The sequence below is a fragment of the Apium graveolens genome, chromosome 4 (assembly GCF_009905375.1).
Source record: "Apium graveolens cultivar Ventura chromosome 4, ASM990537v1, whole genome shotgun sequence".
In the NCBI taxonomy this organism is placed as follows: domain Eukaryota; kingdom Viridiplantae; phylum Streptophyta; class Magnoliopsida; order Apiales; family Apiaceae; genus Apium; species Apium graveolens.
The window spans coordinates 281,689,287-281,702,175 of NC_133650.1; the positions used below are offsets into that span (position 1 = coordinate 281,689,287).

The 12,889-nt window shown below is 35.5% G+C and overlaps 1 protein-coding gene across 1 annotated transcript; it reads left to right on the forward strand.

The window, feature by feature from the left end:
* The first annotated feature begins 697 nt into the window (after positions 1 to 697).
* LOC141719724 (uncharacterized) lies at positions 698 to 1,078 on the forward strand. Its single transcript, XM_074522098.1, has one exon. The coding sequence runs from the start codon at positions 698 to 700 to the stop codon at positions 1,076 to 1,078; it is 381 nt and encodes a 126-aa protein (XP_074378199.1).
* Positions 1,079 to 12,889: the final 11,811 nt, after the last annotated feature.

Genomic DNA, 12,889 nt, shown 5'->3' on the forward strand with positions numbered 1-12,889 from the left:
ACCCTTATCTTGGCTTATATAAAAGAAGGAACGCTTCCAGACGAAAAGAATGAGGCGAGGAGAGTAAAGTATAAGGCAGCTCGCTATGTGATATATGATGGGATCCTATACAAAAGAGGGTTTAGCGTACCCCTCCTCAAGTGCATAGACGGAGAGGAATGTAACTATAGCCTAAGGGAGGTACACGAGGGAATTTGTTGCAATCACTCTAGGGTAGCTCTCTAGCTCAGAAAATCCTCTGTTAGGATTATTATTGGCCAACGCTGAAAAAAGATGCATTTGAATTATCTCAAGCTTGTGATAAGTGTTAGCGGTATGCCAATTATTACAACAGCCCCGTGGCCCCTCTCACATCTCTCATGAGCCCTTGGCCCTTTGCTATGTGGGGGATCGATTTGATTGGAGAACTCCCGAAGGCCAGGGGGTGTCAAGTATGCAGTTGTTGCGGTGGATTATTTCACGAAGTGGACAGAAGCTAGCCTTTGGCCACTATCACAGCATAGAAGCTCAAAGAATTTGTGTACAGAGCTATAACGTGCCTGTACGGCATCCCATACAAGCTGGTTTCGGATAATGGAAAGCAATTGAGATGAGGGAATTTTGTGAGTAATTAGAAATTCAGAAGAGTTTTAGTGCGGTCAGCCACCCTCAAAGCAATTGACAGACCGAGGATGTCAATAAAATCATCAAGCATACCATGAAGGAAAAGCTAGAGGAAAAGAAAGGAACATGGCCAGAAAAGCTCCCGCAGGTTTTGTGGTCCTATAATACCACCCCAAGAACTACAACCGGGGAGATCCCTTTCTCTATGGTGTATAGGTGTGAGGCCATGGTACCCGTTGAAGTATGGGCAGGATCTTTCCGAAGGGATAATTATGACTCGGAAGAAAATGAGGTTAACCATCGACTCTACTTGGACATGATCGAGGAGACTCGAGAGGATGCTCAGATAGGGATAACAGCGTATCAAGAGAGGACAACTCGACACTATAACAGCAAGGTTCGAGCCCGGACTTTTAAGGTGGGAGATTTGGTTCTGCGTTGGGTCATGTCAAACACCAAGGTGGTGAGCCACTGAATCTTTAGGGCAAATTGGGAAGGCCCCTACACGATAAAATCAGTGCTTTGGGAGGGAACCTATCACCTCAATGATATGCAGGACAAGTTGATCCCAAGAGCCTGGAATGCGGAGCACCTCCGCAAGTTTTATCAGTAAAATTATTCTTTTCAGACCTAGTATTATTAAAATAATCCTAAGTCTCGGGGGTAGTGCTATATAGGTGCCTCCCCAAGGCCACAAACATGTAATTGACTCATTTTCCATTATCTATAAATGAATGATTGTTATTTATTTGTTGTGTCCTAATTTTTTGATATTTGACTAAGAAACCAACATGAGAGCACTCCCTAGGGATCCCATGCGGGGATAAAACAATCACCTTTTTTATATCGAGATGGGCTCTAACCCGCTTGGGATCAGTATTATAACAACCAGCTTATATAAAGCGAGGTCATTACATAATAAGCAACACGAGCTCGTTATGAAGTTGAGGGAAGCCGCATATGCGAGGCGGCATATGCGAGCTCACATATGCAAGCCCGTATATGCGGCCAAAACTTGTAGAGGCTAAGCCCGCGATGCCAAATATCTAAGCTGGACGCGAGAAAAAAGTACTTGATAAAGATTAGATGTTTTTTGCCATATGATTTGAGCCGCTGGGCTCGGTCCATGACAGGATAAACTCGACATATGCGACCAAAGTTATAATAATTCAAGGAAGATAGCAATAATGGGCCAGTAGTGATGCGAGTTTGTTTTCATTAGGTTTATCATGAGTATATTTTACTTGTTTTAAATTTAAGGGGGCGAAGGGAGCTCGAGGATGGGAGCCGATGAGCTCGGCCCTCTATCGAATAAACTTGCCACACGCGGTCATGGTTATGATAACTCCAGGCCAGTAGTGGAAAAATTTCATCACATTAAAGGGTAATTATTTATGATAACTCTAGGAAGAAGGTTGTGAGCAAATCTGATTTAAATTATAAGGCTCACATTATGCGAAGAGAGAATGCAAGAACAAGATGTGAGCTCATGAGCCCGGCTCGCTGACACAAGTATACATAAAACAATTATGTGTCAGCAATGATGTGAGCCTGTTCTACTTAAACTTATCATTAATTCATTTTACTTGTTTTATATAAAAAGTAACGCGGGCACATAAAAGTACAAAACAAGAGACATGAAGATGATGCGAGCTGGTGGGCTTGGCTCGCTATCAAGGTATAACACCAGTTATACGCGTCCAGGGCTATCATAACTCTAGGTCGGTAGGGGCACATTAAACTTACACAAAATAAAGAAAATTAACAAGGGAAATCAGCTAGCACGACAAAAGTAGGTGCAAGTATAGAATACTTGAAAACTTTTATAACAATCATAGTTCAGAGTTGAGGCTCAAAGGCAAGATACTATAAATACATATGCGAGGAAAATGGGTTGCCCGCTTTCCCATCAAAAAGTTTATCAAACTAAATTAAACTAAGACTTATTGGCTTCTGCCTCCTTCTGGGCCTGCTCAGCTGTGACCCGGGCCTGCTCAGCTGCTACCCGAGCTTCCTCTGCCATCTAGGCATCCCTCTCCATCTCCAACTTTAACTTTTCAGCATGCCTAGCCGTACCTACTCCTAGAGCACCCCAATCGAAGTCAGGAACCTTTCTAATAAAAATCTTCATAAAATTTCTCCCTCCTAGGTTCCTAGCATCAGGGAGAGCGCCCTCCTGGCTCGTGGTTAAGGCTGACAGCGAGCCCTCCAGCTCCACCACCTTCTCCTCGAGGGCCTCCTTTTCCTTTTTCCATTCATCCGCGGCGAGGTCTTGGGCTTCCTTCTGGTCCCTCAGCGCCTTCTCGTGAGCAGAAGATAGATCAAGCATTTTTTGATGATAATTGTTTACAAGCTTAACCTTCTCCTGCATGTGCTCATTAACCTTGCCCTAAAGGGACTTCACCTTAGCGTTCAACTTCAAGTTGGCCTGGTTAATGGCTCGAATTTCTCGAGTCCTAGACAGCTGGCGGAAGTACACCTCGGTAGCGGCCCTGGTCAATGCATCGTTATTAGCCTCGAGAAAGGCTGAGGTCCAATTTTTTACATCCCTGTCGCTGACATTGGCCTGAGCGAGCCGGAAAAATGTGGTCGCAACCGCGCTGGCAGAAGAAGAAGTGGGGAGAAGGACGTCGACTGGAACATGTCTTTTTGGATCAGGCTCGCCGGTTTTCTCGTTCTTAGGATCACGATGCCTTTTTAGTCGAGGAGAGGGCCCACCAGTTTTGAGATTCTCTATTAGGGTTGTCATGCGAGCTGGAGGAATCACTTGGGAGCGAGCCGTTGTGGCCGCAGCAGCGGGCTGAACTGGACCTAAGGTCCGATCTACTTTGCCTCCTCCATGAAGGAAATGGGTGAGATGGCCATTTTTGAAAATATTAAACAAAAAATGCATTAGTACCACTATATGAGAACAGGAAAAAGACATAATTTAAAGTGAGATGCGAGCAAATAGGAGATGCAGATAAAAAATGCAATATGGAAGATGCAGGTGAAATTTAGGGTGTGAGCCCATAAGCCCGCACGTGCGAGCCCAATATTCTTACCTTTCCTGGATCTCTTTTTTAGTTTTTTCTTTTGAGGAGTGAGTCTCACCCCTTCTTTAAAAAACACATATTTGACCAGGTTCGAGGTGGTAATGAGTTTACGGATATCCCTGTCCTCTTTGGGATGCTCTAAAATATTGTCCGCATTTATTTTTTCCTGCCCTTGAAGGACAGTACGAGGCGGGGTGGATGGAGATAAATTAAAAAGGTTGATTGTTAAGAAATAAATATTATAAAGAAAAGAAATCCGGACAGATAGGACTTGTCATACATGGACTATAGTAGAAGTGAGTTTGGACTCGAGGCACTTCATGAACGTAGAAGTAAGGACTCTTCCACTTCCCTGAGTTGCTCGACCCGTTGTGGATGAGGTTCTTCTTGTTATAACATGGCCAGACAGATAGATAGAAATATCCAAAATCATTTGGCGAATGTTTCAGATTAATGAAGTAAACCAACTGCCTCGCTATTAGGGGAGGGAACCCACACTTGTGGTACATACTGTATAAAGCGAGAGCGGCCCTATATCCATTTGGATTAATCTGAAGCGGGGCGAGCGGATAGTATTTGCACACGTCTCTGATGAAAGAATGGAGAGATCAAGAAATTCCTAGCCTGAGTAGGAAGGTGGACAAGACCATGCGAGGTACCCTGTCTCCATTTTCCTGGTGATTGAATCTTTAGCATCGCATTTGAGGCCTGGGAAGAATCACATAACCCTCGAGCTGGAACTGGTCAAAGATATCGGCTAGATACTTCTGGATAATCGAGGTGGCTAAGTCATGGCAAGAGAGAACTTTTACCTCATCATGAGCCGAGGTAGAACTCTCATCCCCATCTAAAATGATTTTCTTCTTAAAGATGATTTTACCCTCGAGTTCGGGCTAGGAAGGACGTACATATGGTTCAGGGGAAGCAGCGGGGACATAGGCATAGTTGAATACGTTGATCTGGCTTGTGACATCAACTACCTCCTCGCTCCTTGGAGAGTCATAAGACCAATGCGAGACATTCTCTTCACCTTCGAGCCCTAGGATGGGATATTCTGCGGTAACAAACTTCTTCCCATTATTGGTGTCATAGTAAGCACTGCCCAGATCGCTGTCAGTGGATTCAGAATCCAAACAAATGGGGTCGAGGTCATTGGTTACAGCTTACTTAAGGCGAGCCTCTCTCTCTCGAGCCATTTCCCTCAGAATCTCTTATGCTCGCTCTTTGTCAGTAGGAGTGGGCTCGCGTCTTAAACGTTCCTCTATTCCAAGTGATGCAGGAATCTTGGAGAGGTCCACAGGTCTATTTCTCCAATCGTAAATGTTGGTCTCTCTCGTGTAATCTTCAGGGTTGGGGTCGAGATGGATGTTCAGCGAGCTGGAACCACTAGCTCGCATCTCATTTTCAACTCTAGCTATGTTCATAGCTCCCTGTGGGGTGATAACGGAGCCAGGAGAAATAGGTTGGCTAAGGCATCCAGAATTGGAGGAGAGCTCGCGTCGAAAGTCCTTTGAGCCCCGTTGCTCAGGTAAATATTGGTTCAAAGGAGATGGATTAGTTGAAGAGTGAGCCGGGCTAGGGGATGAACGAGATGACCCGTAGGAGCGAGCGGAAAACGCACTCGACATTTGTAAGAGATGATGGAAATTAGTGTATGGCCCTAAAAAATATAAAAATAAAATATGGGATCGCACTTAAGTGTCCTCACATCACACACGGAGTCGCGCCTAAATATCTACGTGAGCAGACGGGCTCCCATCGAAGCTGGTGATTGTGTGTGAGCTCGCATCAAGCAGGTGGTGTGTGCTCGCATGGTGCATATCAAAAAACAAGAATGAGAATGCATGGTTTTGGATCAAAGGGGTACCTGTAGATGATTCAAAAGATGATCTTGATGAATCTGTTGCCGGAGAATATCACCGCTGGTAGACGGTTCTTGTGTTGATTGTCTTGGCTATGGTAGATCTTTGAGCAAAATGGACAGCAGTTCGTTATTGTTCTTGGAAATGTGAGAAATGAAATGAGGATCTGACATATCTATAGGGGATAGGAGAGAGAAAGAAAGGGTGACACATGTCATCATTTCAGGGGTTGACACAAATCCCCATGCTAACTGTCTTACAACTGTCAAATATTCAGAAATCACGACCGTTGGAAGGCATGCGAGGCAGCCGGGTGCAACCTCATGGGTTCGCACTCGTAGGTGCAGAAAGGCAAAAAATTCCTAGCCCCACAAGTGCGGCCAGGAATTTTGGGGTAGTTGTTGTGCCCTCTTTTGGTCGTGGGCCCTAAACAGGTCCATGTGGGTGCATTGAAGAACTGGGCTCACACATGTGAGCTAGAATTGTGGATTCATGTGTAAGTTGGGCTAGCACATGCGGGATGAGCTCTCATGTGTGAGTTGGGCTCATGAGTTGGTATATGAGCCTATGTGAGAGCTGGGCTCCCACATGCGAGTTGAGCTCGTGGGCTAACATCAACTCATAATCAGGATTAATGGGCGGCCTGCCCATCATATGTGGGCTGAGCTCAGGTCACTATATACGCGCTGAGCTCATATGCTCATATGCGAGATGAGCTAATGAGCTCACATCTTGTGAAAAATGAAGGAAATATCTTATTTATTGATTTAAAGAAAAGGCGGTGCGGGCCGAGGCGACCAGGCCGGCCCGCATTAGACTTTGTGTGTAACATGGAAAGTAACTCATAGATGACTGAGTTTATCGTAAATTTCGGGGTCGACACGGGGTATTCCTGCAATCACGGGAAGAAATGCGGAGATGTCGCGAGATTGTAGGAAGCGTATGGAGCCGGTCGAGATTTACGTGACTAATTGCCTGAAGACCTGACTTTATCATGGGCTTGGGCTGCATGGGTCGAAGAACCCTAACCCTACCCTATGTGACTTGTTCCCCAAGAATTACGTGAGGTTTGATCTCTATAAATAGGGTACATAGGCACTTGTTTTAGACATGGATCGACACTTGATAGAGAATAACAAAAAACTTTATTCTTTCTTGAGTAGTCAACATACAAGCTCAGTCACCATCATTCACAACCTTCCTCCGCCCTCAAAACATCACCCCTGATCTTTATTTCAGACATCAACCTCCAAAATATTGCTATACGAAATTCTTCTTATAAAAGTGTGGATTCAACGGAGTATGGATTCCAGCTCTAAGGTGGTGCAATCTGCGTACGCTATTCTTAATTGTTAGGAGAGTGCTCAATATAAATCTTTTGATCGTTTCATGAGTCATATGACCCAGGACGATGAACATGAGAATTAGAAGGTACCAACGATAAACAAGATTAAGATAAACACAAATACAATCGTTTTTTAGGAGTCCAACTGTTATAGTCACGCCCTAGCAATTCAGACTCATACCGGTGAACTTATTAAGTCTAGTTGCTTGCAAGTCGTTTAAGCCATAAGCAATGCAGTGTTCGGCTTTTCCTACTTAGAGAGAGTAGTAGCAAATTTTCGTAAACTCCTAGCAAGTTTGAAAGATCAAAACATATTGTTTAGATTTATTAAACAATATGCAATAACTCACTACCTAACCAGACATATCCACCATGCCTTTCGTCATGTACTTATGAGTGATTTGAATAAATAAAAGTTCACTCTTTTGGCTAAAAAAAATTAAACAAAGTTTAATAATTCCTTCAATTAGACACTTTATAAAATAAATATAATTAATTTGTCATTATACGAAAATTTAAACTATATAATTGTTCATGTTTATTATTTTATTGACTAAAAATAATTTTCATTCATTCAAATATATTTGGTAATAAAATTTCTAGATAAAAAGTCACTGATATATGATAACCACTAAATATAATTAAAACTCATCATCATTACATCATTAATTGTTTTTAGCAGTTATAACTAGTACATTTTAAATACTTATACTTTAACCTGTACATCTGATTGAAATACTTCAACTTTGTTATTTTCTTTTATATCTATCATAACATAAACTTTTATTTTACATCTATAAAAATATTGAATAATCATATATCGAAGCAAATAAAATAAATATACCTAAATAAATTCTAATTGTATAAAAAAATTATACACTAATGTCACAGAAGATATCCCGTATTTTTTATAATATTTTGAAAACAATTGTTATACACTTTTAAGAAAAGCTCGAGATAAGTCTGTTAAATTGTTTCCGGTTGTTTAATGTTATTACATTTTACATAACACTAATTTCATGAATCATATATGTTGCAATAATAAAGAATTAGAGATTTTGTGAAACTCCTCTAAATAAAATTTAAAATGTTTTTGTAAATCTTTTTTTATTTATATTTTTTCGTTTTAAATTAGTATGTCACTTTCAAAATTTTCCGTATATGTAGAAAATCTAATCTTGATAAGAAAAATTCCTTATCTTCAACATTTTTATTTGATTAAATGAATATATCATGTAATTATTTTTATTTTAAAATATAAATAAAATCTATACGAGAGAATAGTTACTTAAAAGTAAACTAATACTTAAAATTGAGAAAATAATTTCAGTTACATTTAATAAACTCTTAATAAGTATCTATTATGTCCTATTAATTATTCTTTTATATATTTAAAACTAAAACAATTTTAAGCAGCATAATCATTATTTATAACAATTAATTTATCCATATAAAATTAAGATTTTTATAGTAGAAATATTTGAAAGTCCCCGTCAATTCAATGGCCATTCCACAGTTAATCTTATCTTAAATAGTAGATACTTAAGAGCTGGGCCCTTACCCCTTAGCAACTTGTCCCCTAAATAAAATTTGACTAAAAATGACAAATTATTACTCCCTTTTGAGAACAATAGATATATTAAGAAAAAAAATTGTTTTTTTTCTATAAAAAAATCCTTTATTTAATGTATTAATAAATGGGTATAAAATTTATTTTAAAGAAATAATTTGAAAAATTATCCTTAAGTTTATATTAAAACCGTAAAAAGTTTGCGAATACAAGTAAGTTGAAATAATTTTTTTTACAAAAGGAAAATGGTGATGTATTATAATATTTTGTACATAATTTCTTATATTAATTGTAAGGTCTATAATTTTAGTCCATCCGTTTTTCTTAAAAAAAAACAGATCTAGTAAGTTATAACTTGATCAACAATGAATTATGCAATTTTTATGAGTACAATTTTATAATTGTCGAAACAAACATACAGTTTTTATTCATTTCTTCGATGACAATGGGGCACCGACAATTGGTGATCACACAATTTGACTAGTATATATTTGTGGTGCGAAGCAAAAAGGTCTCCTTGTTTTTATTTTGCCATGTTTTTGCTTCAAGCAATCTGGTCACTATGTAAACTAGGACCTGCATCTCTTCTTATTTTGCCACGTTTTAAATCATTTATGGGGATAAGATATATGTATGTTTGAAAAATAATTTTATGACAATTAAATAAACTCTGATTCTATTCTATTATTTAGACGAAGCACGAGTTGAATACTTAAAATGTTATAGTTAGAGTTAAATAAAGGCAAATGACATATTGTGGCCCTTAAACTTGATTTGGATATTCAAACAACTCCAACAGGGGTTGATTCGGATATTCAATTAGGTTCTTGGAGCAATTTTAAGAGGGGTGTTAAGTCCTATGTGATAGGGTGTAAATATATTCAAATGTTAAAGGATGTGAATTTCTATATTATATGACACTATTCCGTGTCAACCTATAACAATGTTAAGATGTTTGAAGAGTGCGGTGGTAAATTTTTGTTAGTCTTCAGGCACCTCTCACTCTATCTACCATATATAATATAATAATCGAAATGAGATATATTTTATTTCAACGGTTATCCCCTTATTTTGGTTTTTAAAAATAAAAATAAATAGTGTTATAAATATATTAAACTAATATCTATCTACACTATAGATATATTTTGTTTCAAGGGTTATCCTTTTATTTTGGTTTTAAAAAAATAAAATAAATAGTGTTATAAACATGGTAAATTACTACATTGCTAAGTTATTAGATATAGTCTCCTTATCCCGCTAAACTACGATCAAAACTTATCCTACTAAACTACGATCAGAGCTCATTCTACGGTCATTTCTCATTGCTAATTCTTTTATTATAACCATGATCACAACTTTTTCATAATTCTTTTATTATTTTTATTATATATCTATATTTATTATAAATTTATATAAATATATTAAAATTAATATATAATTGGAGAAATAAAATTTAAAATTTATTCAAATATTAACGGCACTCGTGCATGGCACGAGATTTAATCTATCTATACTATTATATTAAAGACGAAATAATGAAAGTTTGGTTGTAGTCGGTCTGGTCACCGTAATTATAGTAATATTTAAAATAAAACACACTCATAAATAAATAAATATTCGTAAAAGAATTATAATATGTCTAAGGGTTTTCGTTAAAATAAAATAAAATTTAAAATAATTCACCCGGTCAGACTAAACAAAATTATACTATCGATCCAATTTTAAATAAAAAATAAAAAAACTACATAAAGTTAGTTGGATTTAAAGAATCGGGCTAAAATAAAATAATAAATATTATAGATCTCACTAAAAACATTATATTATTGGACCGGACTATAACATAATAAAAATTTGAAAGAAAGTTTGTGGAGTTGATATAATATCATCAAACTAATACAAAATAATGCATATTATCTATTTGGTCTAAAATAAACAATAATCACCCAGACTAAAATAAAATTAAACAAAATAATAAGTATAATTAGCTGGATTTGGTTGATGTAACGGGTCTCAAGCTAACATAATTTTTTTGCCATTAAACTAACATAAATCTGAATATAGTTAGTTGGATTTGTCAGTTTATAGGCTAATGACAATTCATATACTATTGATATCAGCTAAAATTTACATTTTAATTAAATATAATAATCTTTCGTTAACACACATATAAATATCAATAAAAATGTAAATTTCAATCATTACATTATTTTTTAAAACTTAGTATCACTAACTTATACACCTATACGTATATTAATAAGTATTATCAAATCATATTATTAAAATTTCAAATAAATAAGTTTTATAACTTAAATTTTTTACTTCAAACTATGTAATATTAAAAATAATCCGCGAATGAGGTATATTTTGGTTTAACAAATATCCACATATTTTGGTTATTAAAAATAAAAATAATTAGTGTTATACACATGATAAACTACTAAATTACTAAATTACTTACATATAGTTTACTTATTCCACTAAACTAATACCAAAGATTATGCTATTAAAACTACAACTAATTCTTTTCATTATAGATCTATAATTATTATATATATTTATAATATTTTAAAATTATTATATAAATAGATAAATAAAATTCTAAAAATATTAACGGAACCCGTGCATCCCACGGGATTAAAACTAGTATAACTAGAATTCAATTTTTATAAAAAATATATATATAAATCTTACCTTTTCAATTATATTTAATTTATTTATTTATCTAATATTGATTTTGTTTGACTGGGGGAGAGGATCATTTAAGCACAGCTAGCAGTTAGGGTGTCAACTTTGACATCAACTAGAGATAAATTAAAAAAAATAATATTTTAGATGAGTTATAATAATTGGCATCCAAAAGGAGTATTTCCGATGCTCTTAAATTATCTGGTGATAATTACAACCTTCAGCTTATATTTAGCAGTATCTACAATTTGGGAATACTTGGTGAGTATTTTTGATCTTATTTTAATATATTCGATCATAAATTAAATTTTTACTTGACTCCAAGGGAAAATTCGTATTTCTAAAAAAAACTCGTTTTTAAGAGTAAAAATTGATGATAATTACAACCTTAGTGGAATCTTATGTTGTATCCGGATGGAAGTACAGTAGAGTAACAAAAAAATGACGTGACATGTACATATTAACATATTAAATAATATAATATTCCCTTAAATATATTATAAATATAGTAAAAATATATTTTTACTAGTTATTTAAGAGAATATTTTAAATGAACTCCAATTACATGCCCATCTTACTATTATAACAACCTGAGTGAAGGCAAAAAAAATATAAGAAAGTGATATAAGTTAAAGTAAAGTGATAAATTTTTTATTGACAAAAATGATAACAGAAGACACAAAAAAAATAAAATAAGAAACTGATATGTACAAGAGTAAGAGCACGTCCAAGTGTCCTAAAAATTTGTACTAAAATTAAAGGCACTTTTGAGCATATAAGTGCTCAAATAATGTACTACTAGTTTATTAAAATACTAGAAAATTAATTATGTGCCTCATTTTTTAGGCACAACTATTCTGTTTCATTTTTTTCAATAAAAATTCTATTTTCATTTCTTTTTATCAATCTCCCTTTTTACACATCTCTCTTCTCTCCTCATTTACTTTTCCTATATTTATAATTTAAATATATTATTATTTTATCAATAAGACACAAATTTAATACATGTTATTGGAGTTGATGTACAAAAATATTGTCTTAAATCAATAGGCTACTACATTTTATTAAATTTATAAGCCATCCACTAAAACATGATTAGACATGTTCTAAACAAACAATTTTTTTTATTAATAACATGATATAGGACAGCGCTAAGATATTGTTAGTAACTTTATTTATTTTAGATGCCTCAAAATTTAGTTTATGATCACATTTTAAAGTATTGTTGAACTTACGGTTGAAAAAATTTATGTGAATGTAAGAGTAAATGCCAGAGTTCATTCTTATTATTAGTTGAGTTCGAAACAATCAAATTACCACAAATGAAATTTGAGAACATTTTAAGTACCAATTTCAATTTCATATCTTTATTTTTTTTGGTCAAACATGAAAATATGGTTATCTTTCTTTTTCAAGCATACACAGGTGGAGCCTTTTGTTGGTGTGACAGTATTTAATACTCTAATATAAAGGTCTTGTAAAACTTTCAAACTCTTTTTGATAACCACATGTAAATATGTGATAGCTACAGATATGGCATAAAGCCTGCCCTTGCGTGCTGCATCATCTGCTCTCTTCATGAACTTATCCATGTCGGGACACGTAATTTCCAAAAATAAAATTTAAAATGGATGCATCCATCCATCATGGCCAATCAATAAGTGAAATATTAATTACAATCTTAAATGGCACTTCACATTGCACAGTACGACCATAGCCCTGAAAACTTTTCAATTGTGAAATGTGCTGGTAGAAAGAAAGGGCCTTCACACTCACATAATAGTACAAA

Excerpts from the sequence above, each read along its gene's own strand:
- LOC141719724 (XM_074522098.1), top strand. The coding sequence starts at position 698 with ATGAAGGAAAAGCTAGAGGAAAAGAAAGGAACATGGCCAGAAAAGCTC.